Genomic DNA, 23,706 nt, shown 5'->3' with positions numbered 1-23,706 from the left:
CACCTAACCAGGACAAAGGGCTTATCCTCTCAACCAAAGTCTGACTCAGATGAGTCTTGATGAAGATTTTGTGTCTTTGAGGTCAACATCACACAGTAACATCATCTGCCCAGACTGGAATAGGCAATGCTGTCTGGGGGAAGAAAGTTGGTTAAAATATAACAGAGCCTTTGGAATTCCCTTCTTTAGATCCCTGGAGGAATTATCTTCTACTTTGTGGAGTTTGGCCAGGACCTATTTATTCCCTGCTTTAATTGCCCTCCGGCAAAATAAGCACACTGTGCTTTGAACAATTTGGCTCTTCTGCAATAACAGCCCTAGAACAAATGCTGGATTTAAGTGAGTGACGTACTGGGCTGCTGTTGACAAACCTTTTGGCAACGTGTGCAGACTGGATGTGACCTACCTGAGAGAGAAGTCAAGTATTTCAGCAATACAGGAATCTCCTGAAACCAATGCAAAGGGCAGCAGCAACAGAAGAACCGAGAGAGGAAGGAAATGTGTGGCAGTATGCAAATCTTGCTCCTCACATTTGACACGGGGCTTTAGAGGAAGAGGTGGAGCAAGTTCACCAAAGCAGTTTAAAAGGCACAGGACTCGGTCCTCACTTCCATCTTTCCCACACCAGAGCAGAGATGGGCTCCTGGATTTTTCTGGTGGCCCTCCTTGCTCCTTTAAGTATCGCAGCTCCTCCAGACCCGTAAGTAATCACGTCTGTGCATAGCATTTTCCTGCTTGGAAGTCAAAAGCCTGGTGGTGGCAATTGCAAAAAACTAACTCAGTTGGTGGTCTATTAGGCGCAGCCGTTTATTGGTGGGCAGATGTTCCTTAAAGATGCATGTTGAATGCAGCCGTGGCAGATGTAATGTGGCAGCCCAGGAGGATACAGCCTCCTGACACCAGCATCTCTGCAGAATACCTGGGGAAGCATCAGTGGTGAGGTTGGGCTTGCACAGGTGCACAACCATAATTAATCTAGGGCTTCTTGTGAGCCCAATACCAACCAGGTAAGCTACAGAGAAGGTGGCTTTGTTGTGTTCCTGAACCACACTGGCTCCAACTACTAACTGGTATACTGTAGCGTTTCAGAGTAGGACCCATGAATCTGTTTTTCTGCATTATTATTATTATTATTATTATTATTATTATTATTATTATTAGAGTGCCTAAGGCATGTAAGTTGTAAAGTAATCCTATTTTTTAAAAAGTCAACTACAGAGCTTGGTTTGAAGGAGTTGCTTTCATTGCTGCATAGTGAATACTTCAGTCTCCACCCTGATTAACTAGGGCAGAAAGAGATTGACAGCAAGAGACACAAAAGTGAGAGACAGCAGAATGGCAACGAAACACTGGTGTTACCGGTTCGTAACCCAACCCAGTTTCTAGGGAATGAAGAGGGTGAGGAGCCACACAAAAAGACAATTAAAAGCAGGATAGAGAGAGGAATCACAGGACTGGAGAGTCAGAAGGGGCCTTGAGGGTCATCTAGTCCAGCCCCCTGCAGAAATCTCAACTAAATCCATACATGACAAATGACCATGCAACCTCTGCTTGAAAACCTCCATGGAAGAGCAAAGGATCCTGTTTCTTTAGCAGACAAATCCAAAACGGGGCTATACTCATTCTAAAGTCCATTGCTGCCACAGATGCATGGCGTTCCCAGCCAGTGTGGGGAGGGTCAAGAGAATGGACACAAGAGGCTGGTATTGGGCTGAATTAGGCCACAACTTTATTGATGACTCCTGCCAACCTAGCAGTTCAAAAGCACCTCAAAGTGCAAGTAGATAAATAGGTACCACTCCGGCAGGAAGGTAAATGGTGTTTCCGTGCGCTGCTCTGGTTCACCAGAAGCGGCTTAGTCATGCTGGCCGCATGACCTGGAAGCTGTACACCGGCTTCCTCGGCCAGTAAAGTGAGATGAGCGCCGCAACCCCAGAGTCGGTCATGACTGGACCTAATGGTCAGGGGTCCCTTTACCTTTACCTTATTGATGACAGGACAGAGCAGGTTTGGCTAAGGCACTAGGCATGCACCCGGCATCTGGCAGTCAGCACACTGCCCAATAGGAACCCATTGGGGTCGACCCTCTGATTGCATGAGGTACATTGGCCAATTGGTCTCTGTGGGGACTCCCAGACAGAGCCACCCCTTGACCCCTTTTATGCGATACCCCACAACTAAGGATTCAGCCCAATGCTTTATGCGCCCAAGTTATGACAGTTGCTATGAGGTAGGTGAAAATCTGCAAGCCGGCCAGTTTGCTTGCAGGAGAAAATTCCTCCTTGGCCCTGAATATGGTGACTGAGTAAACCACAGCAAGGTCCATATGCCAACTTGCCAGTTCCCCCACTGCCAGGGCCCTAACAGGGAGGCTGGGTGGGTGGAAAGTCCTGTGGCACTCGGCAAAGAGGTCATCCTGCACATGGGCACCATTTTAAATACAACAGGGGCAGGTAGGACCCAGGACCTTGCCCCAATTGGCCTTGAGGGTGAGGCCTGCCCGGAATGGAGGGCCCAGTGTGGTTGGAGGTGGCTGGCACCAGGTGACCATCCCATCCCCCAGATGCGCAGAAGATGGAGCCCCCGCCAGACCACCCACAGCTGTGCTGTTCAGCAAACACCACTCACCCAGAGCCCTAGGTGAACAAATACAGTGGTACCTCAGGTTAAGAACTTAATTCATTCCAGAGGTCCATTCTTAACCTGAAACTGTTCTTAACCTGAAGCACCACTTTAGCTAATGGGGCCTCCCGCTGCTGCCACGCCACTGGAGCCCAATTTCTGTTCTCATCCTGAAGCAAAGTTCTTAACCCGAGGTACTATTTTGGGGTTAATGGAGTCTGTAACCTGAAGCGTCTGTAACCTGAAGCGTCTGTAACCCGAGGTACCACTGTACTCTTAAGCAGGCTTACTCATAACCAGGTTTGCTCCTGAGGGTCTCGTGATGCTTGTAGAGCATCATTGTCTTATGTGTGGGATTCAGTCAAATGCCAGTACATTCGAGTTACGCAACTGAAGCTGGTTTGGCACTCTTGTGCAACCAACTCAAGAAAGCAAACATTGTGCAAAGAAGGAAGATGTACTGGAAAGTGGGGTGGGGTTAACAATTGCTTGATGCGTACAGTTCTCCGATCTGAAAACCTACTCCACCAAGTGTTATGGCGAGTCAGGGGGGAATTCCACTTGGCACATGTTCCACGGTAACTTTGGTTAATAGTTTGCACAGAAAATGAGTCTTCACTTATTGTCCTATCTCCAAGTTCTACCTGGGATGGGGTAAGGAATGGGTGTCATGCTGCCATGCTGCTGCACCCCTTTCCCACACAAATGCTTCCCCATATGTCCTCCCTTCCCTGTTCCATTTAGAAGGTTAAAGAAATGTGTGTTCTCCCCCTTTCAGTCAATAACTTCTGTCCACAGTGAGAGTGATGGAAGCGGATGCCAAGTAAATGCCTTTCCGTCATGATTGCATAAAACCTTGGGGGGGGGGGGAACTATGTGGATAAATAAAAAAATTCCTTCCAGTAGCACCTTAAAGACCAACTTAGTTGGTCTTTAAGGTGCTACTGGAAGGAATTTTTTTATTTTGACTATGGCAGACCAACACGGCTACCTATCTGTATGTGGATAAATGGCGTGGATATAATTTTTTTCCATTTCAAATTTACCGATAAGAACATACGCATACACACACAATAAAACAACAACGAGGCAATGCTAAATAAGGAAAAACAGAATACATTGTCCTGTTTGTTTAGTCGTGTCCAACTCTTCGTGACCCCATGGACCAGAGCACGCCAGGTACTCCTGTCTTCCACTGCCTCCCGCAGTTTGGTCAAACTCATGCTGGTAGCTTCGAGAACACTGTCCAGCCATCTCGTCCTCTGTCGTCCCCTTCTCCTTGTGCCCTCCATCTTTCCCAACATCAGGGTCTTTTCCAGGGAATAGAATAGAATAGATATTTATTACGGCCATAGGCCCATACAGATAAAAAACAAGACATAAATAACAGCTTGTGCACGTGGGAAAAAACAGCCGCTAAAACATCACTATAACAATAAAATATTGTAAGATGGAATGACATACTGCGCCTTAATTAGCTTGTAGTGCACCTTGGCAGCGCTTTTGGGTAAGGACAGCGACCAGAAACCTAGCCACTCTCAGGGTCGTATGGATATCCTTATCCTGCAGGATTTGGGCAAGGTGGAATTTTGGTGGGGTACCCTCTAGCTTCTGTATGATTGATCCCAACAAATTTGCCCGTGGCACATTAAACAAGGGGCAAGTAAACATAATGTGCTGAAGCGACTCCGGCGTCTCCTTATCACATACACACATGGCGGAGGCTTGGCCCTTTGAGAATCTATATCTCAGGACATTGGAGGGAAAAACGTTAAACCTCGCTTTGGTGAAGGCCAGCCTATGGGCAACAGTCAAAAGGGAGGAGAGGTATGATGGAACGCAGTAAGTTAAAGTGATACCAATGTTCTGGGGCGAACAAACACCTCCCCCCAGCGAATAATTTCGCTGTAAATCGATGTCATCCAGTCTTTGGCGGATCAGTCTTTGAGCAGTGATTTGATCTAGTTTTAGGGAATCTAAGGGAGAGATTCCATAGCTCAAGAGTTTGGCATGGATTCTACTAGTCCAAAGGCTGGAGAATTCATCTCGCCATAAGCATTGGACAAGGTAATGGTCTGGTAATCTATGCCACAATGATAACCAATAATTGAAGACTTGCTTCCACAGGCAAGTTTCTAAGGATGCGATCTTCAATTCTAGTCGCATGGCTGCGTTGCTTACGCACAGGGGGAGCATTAGGAGCCGACGTAGGAATTGGTTTTGCAGAGTCTCAAGAGGAGCAAGATCTGTCATCACGGCCCAGAGCGGGGCAGCATAAGCTAGCACGGGAACCACTTTTGCCTTAAACACCTTTAGGGCCGAGGGAACATGCAAAGCTCCATCCGAAAAGAAAAATCGGAGGAGCGCATATGACAGAGTTTTGGCCTTGTTAAGTAGGTGTTGAATTTGTGCTTTCCACCCCAAATTGTATTGAAAAATAACTCCTAAGTATTGAAATTTTAGGACTTGCTCTATTTTTGCTCCACCAAGCTTCCATTCGTATAATCTCCGACTTCTGGCGAAAATCAGAATCTTAGATTTAGCATGGTTGATGGTTAATTGGTTGAGTTGACAATACGTGGCAAAGATCTTCAGAGCTCTGGTTAGTCCAACACGTGTATAAGATAGAATTACCGCGTCATCCGCGTATAAAAGGAGTGGACAGCGGTAATCCGCTAGTCTAGGCGCATGAGTACTTGGAGATGAGTTGACTAGGGATGCTCGCATGTCGCTGATGAATAGATTGAATAGGCAGGGAGCCAATATACATCCTTGGCGCACTCCCTTGTTTATTGGTATCGAATTTGTGAGGTCGCCCGCAGGAGTAAGTCTCACTCTGGCAAGGGTACCTTCGTGGAGCTGACTTATAAGCCATAAGAGTCTTCTATCGATGCCCTGTTTCGCAAGTTTCTCCCAAAGAATATTTCTAGGAACACTGTCAAAGGCTGCCTTAAGATCTAAGAAGGCAGCACACAGGTAGCCCCGGGGAGGGGAGGAGTACTTCCGTGCCAGATGGTAAAGAACTATCGCATGATCAGTTGTAGAGCGTTTAATTCTGAACCCTGCTTGTTCGTGGCCAATCTGGTTAGTCTCATCTACCCATCGCAATAGTTTCGTCAGCAAAAAGCTGGCATAGATTTTCCCTATGATCGAAAGGAGGCTGATGTTACGGTAATTTTCCGGCTCCATTGGAGAACCTTTTTTATGAATTGGTACTATAATGGCCTCCTTCCATATTTTGGGGATGAGTCCAGAAGCGTTGATTGCGTCGAAGGTTTTGGCCAAGATGCCAGCCCACCATTTTGGGTGTAGTTTGATGGCTTCAGCAGGGATCAGGTCGGGCCCTGGGGCTTTGCCCGATTTCAGCTGGGCTATTAGCTTGGCTATTTCGTCAGGATCGGTGGGAGGCCAAATAGGTAGGTGGGAAAACAGATGCATCAGATGGTCGGAGGGAGCATCTGCCTGTGAGAAACATTTCTTCAGGAACAATTCCCATGTCGGTGCAGGGATGACTGCCCTTGGGTATTTCCTCGCCCTTCTGTTAATCAGAGACCAGAATTCCCTGGATCTGTGAGATTTTGAAGCAGTAATCAAGGCCTGCCAGCGATTGTGTTGCCACTCGCGTTTGGCAGTTTTCTTTTCCAGGGAGCCTTCTCTTCTCATGATGTGGCCAAAGTATTGGAGCCTCAGCTTTGGGATCTGTCCTTCCAGTGAGCACTCAGGGCTGATTTCCTTAAGAATGGATCTGTTTGATCTTCTTGCAGTCCATGGGACTCTCAAGAGTCTCCAAATATTCCATTGCAAGGTATATTGTGATGTAAAACAACAAGCTGCTTCCCTTGAGCCAATTTGACAGATTTGGCTCTCCTTAAAGATTTCTTCTTTTGCTTAGAATTTAGTCCCAATTCTCTGCATTGCTGGTTGCTTTCAAACTATGTCCCTTGATAGTGACTTGTTGCTGACAAGCTGTACCCTTCTCTTTGTTGCAGGCAGTACATCCTGATCGTGCCTGCAGTAGTTCAGAGCAACACTACAAATGAGGCTTGCGTGCAACTCCTCAACCTCAATGAGACGGTCTCTGTGGATGTTGTGCTGGAGTACAACGTGGACCGCTTTCCCCTTTGGGAAGGGACTGTGGATGAAAAACACTTTTCCCAATGCATCAATTTTACGGTAAAGAACTCTTCATTTTTTCTTGCATCACCCTGCATTGCCAAACACGGAGAGAAAGGCCGGGGGAGGGAGTAGCATGTAAAAATGAAATAATAATCATATCTTGTAACTGTTTTTCACCCCATTTGGGATGAAAGTTGCTGCATATGAAGGTGATTGTTAAGGGTGGGTGGCACTATCTCTTCTGCTGCTTAGTGCCCCCATATGTACATTTGTCCTAGTGGCAGAGACTAAGGCACGGGCATGGGCATAGCCAGAGGGGCAGCTGCCCCCAATCAATAAAAAGCAAAACAAATCTGAGGTTCTGCCGTCCCTAACAAAAGCCTGCCCCCCTTAACAAAAATCCCATGGCTACGCCCATGGGCAGGGCAAGATGTTTTGCAAGAAGTGAGTATGAGGAACTGAGGCAGGCAGAGGAGTGAGAGATGACATTCTAGGCAGTGCCAGAATTATGTATAAGGTAAACAAGCTATAGCTTTGGGCCCCACTCTCTTGGGGTCCCCCCCCAAAAAAAAATTTAAAGGGAAAAAACTGAATGTACTTTGATAAAATACATATTTTCAGTGGCGTAGCGTGGGTTGTCAGCACCCGGGGCAAGGCAAGTAATTTGCGCCCCCTAACCCGTGGATTTGCGCCCCCTAACCCTAACCCCCAGATGTTGCGCCCGGTGCGGCCGGCACCCCCTGCACCCCCCACGCTACGCCACTGCATATTTTGTTATGTGCAAATGGCTTTAGATACCTATTAGGTCCATATAACATATATTCAACACAAAAAACAGTGGCAGTCTGTTGTTGACAAAGGACAGCTAGACATATAAAGGGCCCCATTACCTTCAGTAGCTTAGGGCCTCATCAAACCTAAATCCCGCCCTGGTTCTAGGCCTAATAGAAGAAATAAAAACTGACAAATCGCTGGGTCTGGATGGCATTCACTGGAGAGTTCTCAAAGGACTCAGATGTGAAAATGCTGATCTTCTAACAAAAATATGTACCTTGCCCTCAGATCAGCCTCCATATCTGAGGACTGATAAAACCTTTTATTTTTTTAAGGGTTCTAGAGGTGATACTGGAGATTACAGGCTGGTTAGATTAACATCTGTCCTGGAAAAACTGGTGGAAAATATTGTGAAAGCTAACATAATCAAAGATATAGAACAAGCCTCGCTAAAGCAGATCCAGCGTGGCTTCTGCAAGGATAAGTCCCGTCTCCCTAACAGGAATTAAGGAGACAAGAGTTAGTTCTTTGTGAGAGTCAACAAGCAATATAGACTTTCAGAAAACTTTCAGAAAGGTTTCTCATCAAACACTCATGAGTAAGCTTAGCAGTCATAGAATAAGAAGAAAGGGCTTCTTGTGGATCAGAAATTGGTTAAGTAGCAGGAAGCAGAGAGTAGGAATAAATGGACAGTTCTCTGAAAGGAGAGCTGTAGAAAGTTTAGTTCTTCAAGAATCTGTATTCGGACCTTTGCTTTTTAACTTGTTAATGAACAATCTAGGGTTAGGAGTTCGCTGTGAAGTTTGCTGATGATACTAAAGTTTGCTGATTATACTGTCCACATTTGCTGATGATACTAAATTGTTCAGGGTTGTTAAAACAAAAACAGATTGTGAAGAGATCCAAAAGGACCTCTCCAAACCAAGAGAATGGGGAGTAGAATGGCAAATGCAGTTCAATGTAAACCAGTGTAAAGGGATATATTTCAGGGCAAAAAAACCCCTTAATTTCACATCTATGCCCATGAGGTCTGAACTAGCAGTGACTGATCAGGAATGAGACCTTTGGAAGTCATAAAAGATAGTTCATTGAAGATGTTGACCCAGCGTGTAGCAGCTGTGAAGAAGGCAAATTCCATGCTAAACCTCCCAAATGATGCCATTATACAACACTATGGTGCAACTGTATTTCAAATAGTGTGTACAGTTCTGGTTGCCTCACCTCAAAAAGGAGATTATAGTGTTGGGAAAGATCCAGTATGAGGGGATGGAACAGCTCATCTTTGAGGAAATGTTGCAGCGTTAGGGACTTTTTCGTTTAGAGAACAGGCAAGGAAGATGTGCCATGACAGAAGTGTGTAAAAATTAGTGTGGCATGGGAAAAGTGGGCAGTTTTTCTCCCTCTCTCATAACACTGGAACTTGTAGGTCTCTAAGGAAGCTGAGTGTTGGAAGATTCCATACAGACAAAATAAAGTATTTATTCATGTAGACCAGTGGTTCTCAACCTGTGGGTCCCCAGATGTTGTTGGACTACAACTCCCATCATCCCTGAGCTCTGGCCTTGCTAGCTAGGGGTGATGGGAGTTGTAGTTCAACAACATCTGGGGACCCACAGGTTGAGAAAGGCTGATGAAAGGTTGAGAGGTTGAGAAACTATCACAGGAGGCAATTATGACCACCAGTATAAATGGTAAAGGGACCCCTGACCATTAGGTCCAATCATGGCCGACTCTGGGGTTGCGGCGCTCATCTCACTTTATTGGCTGAGGGAGCTGGCGTACAGCTTCTAGGTCATGTGGTCAGCATGACTAAGCCGCTTCTGGCGAACCAGAGCAGCACACGGAAACACCATTTACCTTCCCGCTGGAGTGGTACCTATTTATCTACTTGCACTTTGACATGCTTTCGAACTGCTAGGTTGGCAGGAGCAGGGACTGAGCAACGGGAGCTCACCCCGTCACGGGGATTCGAACCGCCGACGTTCTGATCGTCAAGTCCTAGGCTCTGTGGTTTAACCCACAGCGCCACCCGCTTTCCTTTGGCCACCAGCATAGATGGCTTTAAAATCCAACTCAAAAAATTCACGGAGAATATTGCTACCAGTAGCTACTAGCTGTGTTCGCTATGTTCTGCATCCACAGTCCAGTTGCTGGAAACCACAGGAGCATAGAGTGCTTTTATGTTTGTGTCATGTTTGCAGAGTTCCCACAGGCATTTATTTGGCCACTGACAGAATAGGATTATTAACAACTTTCGGAAACTCTAATACAAACAGGCCTATTAACCTGATGCAGAATCACTTCTTGTCAATTTCTAGAGTGAAAAGATAAATGGATCAGCTTTTATTAACTCTACCCTTCTTGACTATTTTCTCACACACAGGTTCCTCCTGCTGATTCTAATCCACTAGCTTACGTAGTTTTTACAGCTAAAGGCGCCTTGATCAGCTTCCATGAAAGGAGGTCTGTGGCTGTTCGAAACATAAGTACACTTGTCTTTGTCCAGACAGATAAACCGGTCTACAAACCCGACCAGAAAGGTGAGTTCAGCATGCATTCTAAATCCCTGCAACTACCTCTCAGAGAACTGAAGAATTTCCTTCACTGAGTCAACAAGTTCCTTCACTGAGCCAACAATTTTCCCTAGAAAAATGGGAACACCCCATTTTTGGACAAAAGTGTCCCCTGTCCCATTTGGACTTCCAACAGGACACCTTCAGCTGGTCCCAAATGGTGGTTGTGTCGCCCCCTCCTTCCTTCCTTCCCTCTCACTGGGGCTCCCCCTTAGCCACCACCCACTAGTCTAGCATGGTGTGGGTCTGCTGCTGCTTGGCCATCTCTACCACACCGACCTGACGTCTCTTCCTCCCTCCTCCTCCTCCACACTCAAGTCTCTTTTGACGCCAACATAGGCAAGAGGCTGGAGCTACAGGTCAAGTCGCCCATGGGAGCTGGCTGTCTGCCCCTGGTCCCTGCCCATCTTACATGAATTGAGGGGAACAGTGGGGCCAGGGGGGTGAGGGAGGTGGGGGCCAAATGCGGGGAACCCCCTTCACAAAAGGGGGAAGGGTTTGGTGTCATGTGTGAGTGTGTGCGCCCCCCCCAATCCCCATCCCAACCTGTCCTTTATTCTGCCTGACCAAAGGTGTCAATCCTACAGTCAGTTAAGTTGCAACAAGGCACAGGTCACCCTTCTTTTTGGGATTTGGGGTTTGTACAGAGCAGATGCATATGTCTGCAAAATGCACAATCACAATTTCTAAAGCGTCTGCATTTGTTGTCCCATCCCCCCCCCACCCCGCCTTAGGTATGGTGCTTTGAGGTGCTAATACGGTTTAGCCATTTCCGACCTAGGGAGGAGGTGGTGTTGCGGGCTTCATGCCCCCACCACCTTCATGCCCCCACCAGTCTCAGCCTCTGTGCGATTAGGGGAATCCTCGGCCGCGTCATCCCCTGGCCAACCAATCGGCTGGCTCAGAGGGTGTGACCTGCTCTATTTAATGCAGGCCCGCCCGGGGATCCCCCTCTTTGCAGCTCAGCTGCTCCGGTTTCCCGCCTGCCTGCCCTTCAAGGATTTCCTTCTGACCTTGTTATGGACCTCGGTTGTTTGCCTTTAAGGGGCCTGGTAGGAATTTCTTCCACTTGGCAAATTGGCACCAGCCACTTGGTTTTTCGCCTACCAAGCAAATCGTCACAACTTCCTTGGCATTGGTGGTTAGGCATTGGTAGGGGTATTATTATGTAGATGGAAGGGGGGAAGGAAGCGCCATCACCTCCCCCAAATATTGAAGGGTAGTCCGGTAAAGGATTCTGGGGGGCATAGCCCTGTCCGAAGCCTATGGAGGTGAAGGCCTAAGGTAAGCCCCTGAGTGGTGACCCCGGGGGAGTCCCTAGCTGATGTGCATCAGCAGGGCTCCCCCTGCTGGGGTTAACCCTTCCCGGTCTTCATGCAAACAGGCTGAAGCTGGATAGTCAGTTAGGACCAATGCCTAAGCCAATACTGCTCATCACCTGTAACCAATAAAGTTGTGGCCAATTTTAGCCCATTAACCGAATATAACAGTGTCGTGTCTCTTTATTCCTACTGGGGGGAGATGGGAACTCGCCACGCAAATGATAGCATACACATAATATTAAACAGGATGGCTTTATGAGCTCAGTTGACAATTCTACATTTACTTTTGAGACTGGCAAATCCTGGATACTTTCAACTTAGTTAATTACCAAATAAAGTTCCAATAATCGCTAGAATGTTACATCGCTCAAGGATGTAAACGTGAGCGAAAAGTCTGTAGATTTTGAACCAACCGTATTTTTAAAAAGAGTAAATGGGTTTATTTCCTCTCCCCTTTTTTTAGTGATGTTTAGAGTTGTTTCTATGGATAAAGATTTCATACCAGTGAACAAAATGGTGAGTGTAACTGGAACTCAAAAGGTTTCCAAGGAACTCTGATGTTTTAAAAATAAGAAATCGTTCTCTTGCCCTTCAAATGCAATGTTGACCTTTTTCTTTTTTTCTTTCTTTTCCAGTATCCTGCAATCTACATCCAAGTAAGAGCTACACCATGCTATTTAAAGCACCATGCTATTTAAAGAGCTACACCATGCCTGCTTCCTTGAGTCAAAGAACTGGCCTCTCAATTGCAGCAAATCCTAAGCACCAGGGCTTTATACTTACTGGCTAATGGGCAATAATGTTGAGCAGGAAACGTAACATAAAACATGTTTCTAGAGTTAAGTGGACTGACTCAACCTAAGCTCACTCCTTTTGCCTTTTCTTTTCTTTATTTTTTTTGAGGGCCCTTGTAGGTATTTTTGTGTTCAGGAAACTAATACAGTGATACCTCGGGTTACATACGCTTTAGGTTACATACGCTTCAGGTTACACACTCCACTAAGCCAGAAATAGTGCTTCAGGTTAAGAACTTTGCTTCAGGATGAGAACAGAAATTGTGCTCCGGTGGCGCGGCAGCAGCAGGAGGCCCCATTAGCTAAAGTGGTGCTTTAGGTTAAGAACAGTTTCAGGTTAAGAACGGACCTCCGGAATGAATTGAGTACTTAACCTGAGGTACCACTGTACTTCTGCAGAGGAATGATGGCCCCAGAGTGAATTTCCTTAGCTGGAACTGGGGGTGGGTTATTCTTAATTCTGGTTCATGTCACTTTCACGTGTATTCAGAATTCTGATTCATGTCACCTTTGCATTTTTTATTTTTCACTGAACAGTAATAGTCACCCCCAGGTGGCTAGAAATGCCAGCAAATATGACAGTCTGCCTTTAAATAAAGAAACAAAAAAGCCCCGTGGTTCTTCTAGATAGTTAATTTGATCTATCTATTATGTAATTCACATTGACAATGCTAAAGGTACCTTTTCCCCACGTCTGAGGTGCATAAAGGCCAAACTAATCTTTACTAATCTAGTGCTAAAAGTATTAATATTGTTCTTTGTTCAGGATATACAGCTTCTATCTTTTTAAGGAAAGCTTGTCCTATATCCATCATCTCCAAATTTTTCTTCATAAAATGCCAAGAGATGTTATCAAATGCTTTTTCTGCATCAATAAATATTAATGCAGCTTGCTTATCATTCCTGGTCTTGATAGATTCTATTATATCAAGTATATTTCTCACATTATCTTTCATCTGTTGACCAGGAGGAAGCCCACTTGATCTTTGTGTATCTCCTCCATTAAAATTTCCTTCAACCTGTTTGCTAGAATACTGGCAAATAATTTGTAATCATTATTTAACAACGATATTGGTCTATAATTTTTAACTTGTAATAAATCCGTATCTTGTTTTGGAATTAAAGTAATATATGCCTCCTTCCATGTCAGCAGAATCTTTCCTTTCATCAAAATATTATTCATAACATCTCTTAAATTACAGTATATTGAGCATAGCCTTTGCAAAAATGGCCTTTACGCAGGCTATATATATATTCCAGGAAATGATGACTGGCTTGGTGAAAACCTTAAGCAACTTTTTATGGTATAGGCAGTTTGGTGCTCTGTCCGGCCTTGCAGTCCTTTATGATCTTTCACTGAAGATATCCAATGCTGATGGATTGCTAGCAAGGCATTCCAGTTGACAATGACTAAATGTTGATAAGGCATAGAGATTCATAAACTGAATCTCACTGACCCAACTCCATTAAAGCTGGTCTCATAGATTGAAGAAAATATTGTAGAAAATGGCATGGTTCATCTCTTGCTGCTTTCCCAGGATCCTCAAGGAAATCGGATTGCTCAGTGGCTGAATCAAACACCTTCCTTTGGCATCCTCCAATTAGAACTCGTAATAACTTCAGGAGCATTGTTGGGATCCTACCAAATCGTTGTTGAGAATCCACCAAACTATAATACCCATCACTGGTTCACTATGGAAGAATATGGTGAGTACCACTGTGAAGCTTATCTGCTTTAGAAATCTGATTTGGTATTAGTGGCAGCATTTTGGCGCATGGATAAAATAACCTCCCCAAAACTTTCTATAGCTACTTTTTCATAGAACCTAAGTCTGTGAGCATCTGATTTTTGAAATTTGGCAGAGAAAATGAAAACATGTATACGAAAAAATGAGCAGTGTGTTTAGGTGATATGACTGGACCCCTAACAAGTTTCAGATGTGTCTATAAATGATAGGAGGAAGTCATTGACCAGTAGACCAACTGCAAGGCCACTAGTAGCCTATTATATGGCTGTGCGTGAGATTTCTCCTGCCATCCCATAAGCAGATGAAAAAAAGGAATAGCTCTGATCCCTCCATACCTTCATATAATACATTTCTGTTCCAAAACCATGATTCCAAAATCATCAATCTTGTTGGTTTGTTTTTCATCATAATCTATTGGGGTTTTTTAATGTTGGTCAAGATACATTTTTAAGTCATTTGTATCCTTGTTTATTTTTGCCCTCCTAATAATTCCTCCTCATGTCTAAGCAGTTGTCTCAAAGAGACCACCTTCCTCGTTATGCCATATATCCAATCTGTTACTTGGCCTGACTAGACTTTCTTAATCACATTTGTTATATATTTTTTTCAGTGTTGCCAAAGTTCAAGATGGACATCAAAACACCAGACAGGATCTCTGCTTTCGATGAAGAATTCCAAGTATACGTCAGTGCTCAGTAAGTTTATGAGGTAGAGCAAGTGTATGTGGAAATTTGCATCTTGAAATTTGGAGGGGGGAAGGATACTATTTTGTCCCACAATCCCAATGGAAACAGCTAGTTGGAACTGAGGCTGAGCTATATCAACTTGTCCAGGGTTGATCCTGATTTCTGCCTTGACTGGAGTCTAAGGGGAACTTTGGGCGCTGGCTAGGGAAGAAGCATTTTCAAAGTGGGGATCAGGGTTCTGTTATATTCCACCTTGCTCTGAAAGGTACCACATACTGGCCACAACAGAGACTTTGGGCTCGTCCAGGCTTACTATTGCCCTGCAGCTTCCCCCAAGAAAATCCAATATTTACTGCTGATGGGTTTTGCCTGGATTGACATCTGCTGTGAATTATCGCTCAAGAGTGGGTTTTCCTGGGGAAAGCACTGGGGCAAGGATAAAACCGCTCAGACTCTTGCCTAGAAAGCATGAGACAAGCGGAAAACCATCAGCACAAGACAAGCACATGTCTGGATGAGCCCTTGGAGAATGTGAGGTAATCTCCTACGGCAGCACTGGGATGTTTCTGGGCAATACTAGGTCCCCGCCCCCCATTCACACACACACAAACTACACATGTTTCTCAAAGCAAAGAAGCCATATTTGCAAATGTCTGGAATGCATTGTGGAATTCCGAGTCTTGTTGGTGTGAAATCCAGTTATTCCAAATGGCTCCCTGTCAAATGTAGGCTAGGCTTGCCTGAAGTCGGTCACTTAACCTGAGACTTGCAGCACGATCTGAATTTTTCTTTCTCTCAGCTGATTTAATTTATGTTTTGTTCTATTAGTTATACATTTGGCCAACCTGTTCAAGGGACAGTCCAGATCAGAGTGTGCAGACATCGCTATTACGACCCAAGATGTAATCGAGATTCCAATGGGATTTGTGAAGCTGTTAGTGCTCAGGTAACAGGAAAATCGGTCCTCTGGGCCACTGTAGAATGTTTTCAGACAAAAACCCAAACCAGGCTGCTTTTGAAATTTTATCAGGGTATATTTGGAGACACTTAGAAAGAACTGAATGTTTTCTCCTACTTTATTCATTAGGGTTGCATGTTATGGGCTGCATGGTTCATCAGAAATGCTACTCCCCACCTGCTCCAAACTTGTGTAGTGTTGTTACTGACTTTTTTGCAGTTAGATGCTGTGGGAGTATTATTTAAACACAGAGACGGTATCAGAAAGTGTGTAGTTCCTCATGCTTCCCTGAGTGTGTTGGCCAAATGAAGCCCACAGTGCGACAGGACTGAACTGTTAGTTGTTTAGCCCAAGTAGACTCATCATGGAATACCAGTCTTGTCACACAGCTTGATTGCCAGCTTCAGGGTATGCAAAAATGGGATTGACTAGCAAACTTTAGGCCCATTATTTGATGAGAGTCTCAGCTGGGGCCAGCCTGCTTATGAGGTGGACCGAGGAAGCCGCCTCAGGCAGCAGAATCCCAAGGGGTGGCACACTTACGGGAGCTACCGCCAGAGAAGCAAGGAGAAGAGGTGCTGGCTTTTGGTGAGATCTCACAAATTCTTGCTGCTGTTGCTACTTCTCCTATGGCAAGGGGTTTCTGCCTGCCTGCCTGCCTGCCTGCCTGCCTGCCTGCCTGCTGCCACAGCCGCAGCAGCTGAAGAAGCAATGAGAATTGGTTGCAGCTTCCTGGTTCTGGTGAGATCTTGTGGAGCTCCTGCAAGATTTCACTATGTGCTGGACCCGGGGGTTAACCAGAGCAATGCGGTCCAGGTCTGGTCCCGAATCCAAGGATTCTGCGAGGAGTCTGCCACAACGGGTGCCACCACTTAGTTGCATCAATCAAAGTGCTAAGCACTGTTTCTAAACATTTTGCACCTGTATTTTCCTGTCCCACACCCAGGACACAAGGTAGGAAACCAGGCTAGGTCAGGCGCAGGGTCTCAGGGAGGTTCTAGCAAACAGCAATGTTGCTCCTGCAACCTGGGGCGGGGTCTGACAGCCTTTTATCTTTGTCGGGGTAACAGCTGGTCCTGATCCCCTGGTGACTCACCTCCCTGTCTTGCCCAAAGGTGAGCACTCCTCCTGCGAGTACTCAGGTCTCTCCTTCTCTCAGACCTCAGTCTCTGCAGCTTGGGAGATGTCGGTGGGTTACTAGACCCAGAGGCTGCCTCAGCCTCTCCTAACCCAATTGGTAGTGGAGCAGCTGTAAGTGATTGCCCAGCTGAAGGCAACGAGGTACTCCCAGCATCTGGAGCTAGGGCAGGCTCCGGCCCCTGACTCGGCCCAGCTGGTGCTTGTTGCAGGGGAACCTGTGTAGACTGGGGCTCTTTAGAATCAGGCCCCAGACTAGGTTCGGCTACTTTCTGAGGCAAAGGATCCGGTGCAGACTGAGACTCCACTGGTTCCGAGCCCGAGTCTGAGTCCCAGGCCATCACACACTAGAAGCCAGAAGCTACAGCCACACAACCCAGTGAGGTGCGGGCAGCTTGGTGACAGCACTTCCCTGTTTCACTTAGGCAGCAAAACGGGTCAGGCAGCCTCCATTTCCTGCATGTTACATTGGACAATGTGCCCTTGTCTGACTATAGATATATTTTGTTTTGGTACTGCTTTAAAAAGCTGGTTCGGTAGTGTGCTTGTCCTGATCAAGTTTGAAGAAAATGTTCAACCCTGTATTGTATACATTCAGGCTGCAGTCCTATAACTTGCTTGTCTTGGCACAAGTGTTGTTGAATTGAGTAGGGCTTTACTTTCGCCAATGAAAATAGGGACATCTTAAGGAAAAGCAGGACATTCCAGGATCAAATCTTCTGTAAATCTGGGACAGTTCCTGGAAAATGAGGACACTGGTGCAAGCGTTGCAGCTTACTGAACAGAACAATCCCTCTCTCCTCCCCTCCCCTGCTGCCCTGTTCTGGGGGTTGTCCCAATTCTCCCAGTTACGGTAAGGGAAGAGCTGGGGGAAGCCTCATTGTGCAAGTAGCAATCTGCTGACATGGGTCATTAGGAGAAACCCGTCCCAAGGACTTAGAGTGAATCATCCCAAGAAACAAAGGGTTTCAGTTTGCTCATGACTTGTCCTATCTTTCCCTTTGAAACAGCCACTAATGCCCTCTGACAGAGGTGGGCAGTATTTAAGCCTGTAAGCCTGATTCTTATAGATAAAGCCAAGGAATAATCTTCCTGGGCTGTGTAAAGAACAGTCAGTACTGTTTTACACTAAAGAATTTGGGATCCATTGTAACTGGAGGAAGGGACTTTCCCAACACTGAAAAGCAATTTGTTTCTTTACAGGTGATCATTCTTCATCAATTGCTGTACAACTTATCATTCATTAGTCCCCAATTTGATATTGTTTATGTTTGGGCTTGGTTCAGAAATGTATTGCTTCTCCTTCTATTATGTGGTTGTTTGGTCCATTTACAAGTCATTACTTCTGTTCCGTTTCCCCACTCCCTCTCATACATGTGTTCGTAGCAACTTAGACTTTTTCATACTTCCAGTGAGCAGCCACTGATCACAAAAGCCTATACTGAAATAGTTCTAATTCTTCAGCATACTTTTTGATTGCTTTGCTGCAGCAGACTAACATGACAACCCCAGTGAAGTTCCACATACCTTCCACACCTTGATCATAATTTTCTTCCCCTTTTCAGCTGGACAAAGATGGCAGCGTTTCCAAAACAATCAGCACCAAAGCATTCCGCCTTTACGCAAACATGCATACGCAGCGTTATTTTTATGTGTCACTCCACGCGGAGGCAGTCGTCACAGAGAAGGGAACAGGTAACCATTTTATAATGGGGCACAACAGAATAGGAAGGGGGATCTTTGAAAATCTTGCTCTGAGAATTGGCCTCTCTGGGCACCATATTCAGCACCTGAATACTCCAGATAGCTATATAATCTAGCTTGTTTTACAGGTTCTTTTATGCATTTATGTATCTGACAGGCATCCAGATTTCAAAGTCTAACTACATCTCTGTCTATCAAGCAAGAAAAACCATCACACTGGAGAATGTAGATCCATATTATAGAAGAGGGATCCCTTTGACTGGACAGGTAGGACAATGGGGATGATCTCTGTGAGGAACAAAATTCTAAAATGTGTATTTTAAGGGGGGGACAAATTATGTGGGGTTGTTCTTAAGGAGCAGATTAATGCAAAAACAAGATGGAATGGAAAGAGACGTGGACGAGAAACAGACTAATAGTTCCAACCCTGGCTCTCTGCCACAACGGGTGCCACCACTTAGTTGCATCAGTCCAAGTGCTAAGCACTGTTCCTAAACACTTTGCACCTGTGTTTTCCTGTCCCACACCCAGATGAAGGTGAATGACGAGGATGGAGCACCACTGCCAAACGGGCTTATTTTTCTAGAGTTTGATGGCGAGGTTGTGGCCAACTACACTACAGACAACAATGGCAGTGCCCAGTTTTCCATACCAACTTCTCACCTTTTTGAACCTCGCTACAAATTGAGAGTAAGTCGCTGAAAACTGAGGTGGGTGGTGGTTGTTGATATGACCAAGTGGGAAACTGCCCTTTGCTGGTAGCTCAAGTGGGTCAAGCCCTCATAACCTACTGATTCCTCTTTTTAAAAAATAATTATTATTGATTTTAACATATATGGTAAATTATAAAATGTACCACAAAACTTATCACTTATACAATCTTTTTAGACTCCCATCAGCACCTCTGATGATCCACCGTTTTAACCACTTCTTATGCATTTCTTAACTTTATATTGCCTTTACATCTCTTAACAAATCTTCCTTCCCCTTCTCCATTTTTGCAATACTTCCAGTAATACTCCTCACAAAACTTCTTGCAAACCTACAAACGTCATCTGATCTTCACAAATACTTTTCAAATAGTCCATAAATTTACTCCAGTCTTCTGTGAATTTCTGGTCCCACCAGTTTCAAATCCTTCCTGTTAGTTTATCTAGTTCTGCATAGTCCATTAACTTCATCCTCCATTCTTCGACCGTTGGTAATTCTTCTTGCTTCCATTTTTGGGCCAGTAATATTCTTGCTGCTGTTACTGCATATAAAAAGAGCTTACATTCCTTTCTATTTATATCACTCCCCACAATGCCCAGTAAAAATGCTTCTGGTTTCTTTATAAATGTATATTTCAACATTTTTTTCATCTCATTATATATCATCTCCCAGAAGCATTTCACCTTTTTACATTCCTACCACATGTGACAAAATGTTCCCTCCTTTTCTTTATAACCTACTGATTCCTCAACCTTCCTTTACCGCCCACCAGAGACATGCATTACAGCCCAATCTGTGGAGTCATCCAGGGGAATGATCAAACAACTCCTTTTGGGAAACCCTTCCAGAGGCATCACCCTTCTGTGGAATGTTCTATTACTGGTATATTTTACTTTCTTTTGCACCTTTCTCTCATCAGGCTATCTATGAACCAGATCAGTGCACTGAGTATGGCTGGCTGGAAACCTACAAGCCAGAAGCAGTTCATTACGTCCAGCGCTATTTCTCCCGGACCAACAGCTTTGTGAAGATAGAACCGGTGCTGCGTGAACTGCCGTGTGACAAACAGGAAGCAATTTCCGTGCACTACATCCTGAACAAAGTTCAAAATGAGGAATTGCCCTCCAACGTTCACTTCTACTATCTAGTAAGTGCAGAAAGGCCAAGTGGCTTTGCCATGACCTTCCTCTTAGCTTTTAACCCTCACTGGAGGTTGAATGAGTATGGAACCACCTGCAGTGCTTCTGTCCACGTGGTGGGAGTTGCAAAATGAGCACCATCACATCGCTAATCTGATTTCTATTCTGTAGTGCTTAAAATGCCTCCAAGTGGAGTACAAAGAAAAAATAAGCAGGTTCCGGACAAAATGCCCTACAAATATGCTTGACCCATACCCTGTAGTGGAGCCATGACAGAAATAATAAATAATAATAATAATAATAATAATAATAATAATAATAATAATAAATAACAACAACAACACAGTCATAGCTTGGGTTACAGCTGCTTCAGGTTGCTTTTTTTGGGTTATGGACCGCCGAAACCCGGAAGTACTGGAACGGGTTACTTTCGGTTTTTGGCATCATGCATGCACAGAAGAGCTAAATTCTGCTTTGCTCATGCGCAGAAGCGCCGAATCGCAACCCGCACATGCACAGATGCAGGTGGCAAATGCTGCGGGTTGTGAACGTGCATCCCACACAGATCACGTTTGCAATCCAAGTGTCCACTGTAATAATATTATTATTATTTATACCCCACCCATCTGGCTGGGTTCCCCCAGGCACTCTGAGCGGCTTCCAACAGGCTATTAAAAATATGAAAAAACTTCAAACATTAAAAACTTCCCTAAACAGGGCTGCCTTCAGATGTCTTCTAAAAGTCAGATAGTTGTTTATTTCCTTGACATCTGATGGGAGGGCGTTCCACAGGGCAGACGCCACTACCGAGAAGACCCTCTGCCTGGTTCCCTGTAAGCTCACTTCTCGCAGTGAGGGAACCACCAGAAGGCCCTCAGAGCTGGATCTCAGTGTTTCTAGCAAAATTATTTATGCCTTGATTTCTTTTTTGCATACAGATTATGACGAATGGTAGAATTGTTGATGGAGGTGAACACCTAGTCAGCATTAAGGGTAAGTGGTCCAATTCTGCTCATTGATTGTGGAGAAATGAAGGTATTTGGAAGTCATGGAGAAACAATCAGCAGACCTGTAGAATGATTCCTAGCATGACCTTTCTCTTAAAAAGGAATTCCATTTATAAATCTTAGGTTAAGTCACAGGCTGGATCTACACAGATATTAAAAAATGCTATGGAAAAAAACGCTATAAAAATATACAATGTAATTTTCCATTGACTTTGGATTGCTGCTCTACAGCACCATCTGATATTATATTTTTAGAATGCATTTTTAACGTTATAAATTGACCAGTGTAGCTGAGTCCGCAGAGTGACTGATTGTCACTTAGCCCTGCAGATATAATAATGATTTGCTTCAGCATGAATTTGGATATTCTTCTTTGATTGAACCATCTAAGGAATTTCAAGGAAAATATAGAGTTACAATAAACTAGTAACACTTCTTCTCCACATCCCTAGCTGTCATGGACCTGAATTAATTCTTCATCAACTTTTCTGCGGTGTGTAAACCAGCAAGGGGAGCTCTGCTAGGGGGCAAAGTATGTGATTATGAAATACAATCCCATCCCCAATTATTTTGCACATCATTTGGTTCCATCTGAGGGGAGACAGCAAGACCACCAATGCCAAGGTCCCGGTGGGGCTTCCGTCTTAATTTTGTATGCGACAGTCAACATTAGCTCATCAGCTTCTCTTGACCTCTTTCCTTGACTCATTTAATTTCGTGTTTTTCCTCACAGCTGGACGATATAGCAGATTCTCAATCCCACTGATGATTGACCAAAAAGCAGCTCCCAGAGCAAGGCTGCTAGTTTACATTCTGCATCCTCATGGCGAGCTGATCGCTGATAGCATCTCTTTTGAAGTTGAAAAGTGCTTCAGAAACAAGGTAAGAGCTGATCAGTCTCTTCCCCACTCAGAGTAAAGGGTTTTTCTATTCCTAACTCTCTGTTTATGCTGACAAGGAGTACAAAAGTCAAATAGGAAAGGTTTATTGGAAGTGGAATGGTCTTATGGATGGCTAAAAATAAGCTAAAAGTAGCAATGTATCTTGCCTAATGTACCTTTTGCATGATTTAAAATCCTAATGAGTCACTGATGGCTTGTATCTAATCTGAGAAGAGCTCATGCCATGTTATAAAGTACAGTGGTACCTCGGGTTACATACGCTTCAGGTTACATATGCTTCAGGTTACAAACTCCGCTAACCCAGAAATAGTGCTTCAGGTTAAGAACTTTGCTTCAGGTTGAGAACAGAAATCGTGCTCCGGCGGCACGGTGGCAGCGGGAGGCCCCATTAGCTAAAGTGGTGCTTCAGGTTAAGAACAGTTTCAGGTTAAGTACAGACCTCTGGAACGAATTAAGTACTTAACCCGAGGTACCACTGTAGTGAACTATGGTCATACGGTCCAGACATTATATCTTGTGATAATTGCCAGGGGAATATACAGCTGTTAAGTAGGCCTTCACAAAAGACAGAATAGCTATGGGTGGGGACTGTACCACAATAACTTCTGATATGATCCCCTGACAGATATCTGACATCTCCATTCAATTCCAGGTCAGCCTGCAGTTCTCTAAGAAAGAAGCACTGCCAGCCTCAGGCATTGGCCTTAACCTCAAAGCTGCCAGCAACTCCTTCTGTGCCCTGCGGGCTGTGGATAAGAGCGTTCTGCTTCTGAGGCCTGGAGAAGATCTGACTCCTGAGAGCGTGAGTCCTGGATTTTTGATGCACCTTCAACCCAGAACCATTCCAAGTATTAGGTCTCCTTTCAGTGGTCCCACCACTGAAAGCCACCATCTATAGAAATGAGCACAGAATCAGGTTGTCTACTGCTCTGGCACCAGAAATCCTCCCCTTGTGTTGTATAGCTCTGTGAGAAACCCTTAGAGACCCACTTGTATTTAGGTCTGCTTATTCTGAGTTGTTCTGTTCTAGACATATTTTTTAAAGATATGGGTGACAGAATCCTTCAGAACCTTGAAGAATGATTTTTTTAAAATGCAGCCTGTTTATGATTTTGAGGAGGTTTAGCTAATAATACCAAATTTATTTGGGGCTTCCAGAGACCGTTACCTGAAACCAAGAACAGAACAGGCATGTTATCTTTCCCCACTGGAAACTGGGAAGCAAGAAGCTCCTTAATGTGGCCAAGTACCAAATTTTTCTAGAAATTTCTGTTCATTGATCTACTTGAGGGCGGCCCATACATTTTCCTTGACACACCTGTGGCAGGATGGCATTTTCTGCAAATGTTCTTCGAAGAAAAGAACAGTAATGATAACCGTATTTGCTTATGAAGCTATTCAGTTCTGCAGGGAATGAGAAAAAGACTATTACAACCAAATCTCAGTGAATAGGCCTGCATGAAATTTCTTTGACTCCTCATCCCAGCTGTGCGATATAGAAAAAGGTTCAATA

At 44.7% G+C, this 23,706-nt stretch overlaps 1 protein-coding gene across 2 annotated transcripts in view; it reads left to right on the top strand.

The window, feature by feature from the left end:
- The first annotated feature begins 366 nt into the window (after positions 1-366).
- The window catches only part of LOC310697063 (ovostatin-like), a 49,224-nt gene continuing 25,884 nt past the window's right edge, over positions 367-23,706 (top strand). Inside the window, exons 1-15 of one of the 2 annotated variants that reach the window (XM_083483294.1) lie at positions 367-700; positions 6,612-6,795; positions 9,896-10,052; positions 11,871-11,923; positions 12,043-12,063; positions 13,740-13,908; positions 14,560-14,644; positions 15,464-15,581; positions 18,296-18,425; positions 18,592-18,701; positions 18,966-19,124; positions 20,065-20,292; positions 21,223-21,277; positions 22,025-22,173; positions 22,846-22,995. In XM_083483294.1, coding sequence (XP_083339420.1) covers positions 636-700; positions 6,612-6,795; positions 9,896-10,052; positions 11,871-11,923; positions 12,043-12,063; positions 13,740-13,908; positions 14,560-14,644; positions 15,464-15,581; positions 18,296-18,425; positions 18,592-18,701; positions 18,966-19,124; positions 20,065-20,292; positions 21,223-21,277; positions 22,025-22,173; positions 22,846-22,995 — 1,833 coding nt within the window. In that variant the 5' untranslated portion in view covers positions 367-635. The remainder of the gene's footprint in view (positions 701-6,611; positions 6,796-9,895; positions 10,053-11,870; positions 11,924-12,042; positions 12,064-13,739; positions 13,909-14,559; positions 14,645-15,463; positions 15,582-18,295; positions 18,426-18,591; positions 18,702-18,965; positions 19,125-20,064; positions 20,293-21,222; positions 21,278-22,024; positions 22,174-22,845; positions 22,996-23,706) is intronic. The other variant, XM_083483295.1, reaches the window with a different exon arrangement.

Source organism: Podarcis liolepis, assembly GCF_965112155.1.
Source record: "Podarcis liolepis genome assembly, chromosome: 17".
In the NCBI taxonomy this organism is placed as follows: domain Eukaryota; kingdom Metazoa; phylum Chordata; class Lepidosauria; order Squamata; family Lacertidae; genus Podarcis; species Podarcis liolepis.
Note: the sequence above shows the minus strand (reverse complement) of the source record. Positions and strands in the feature narration are given on the sequence as shown.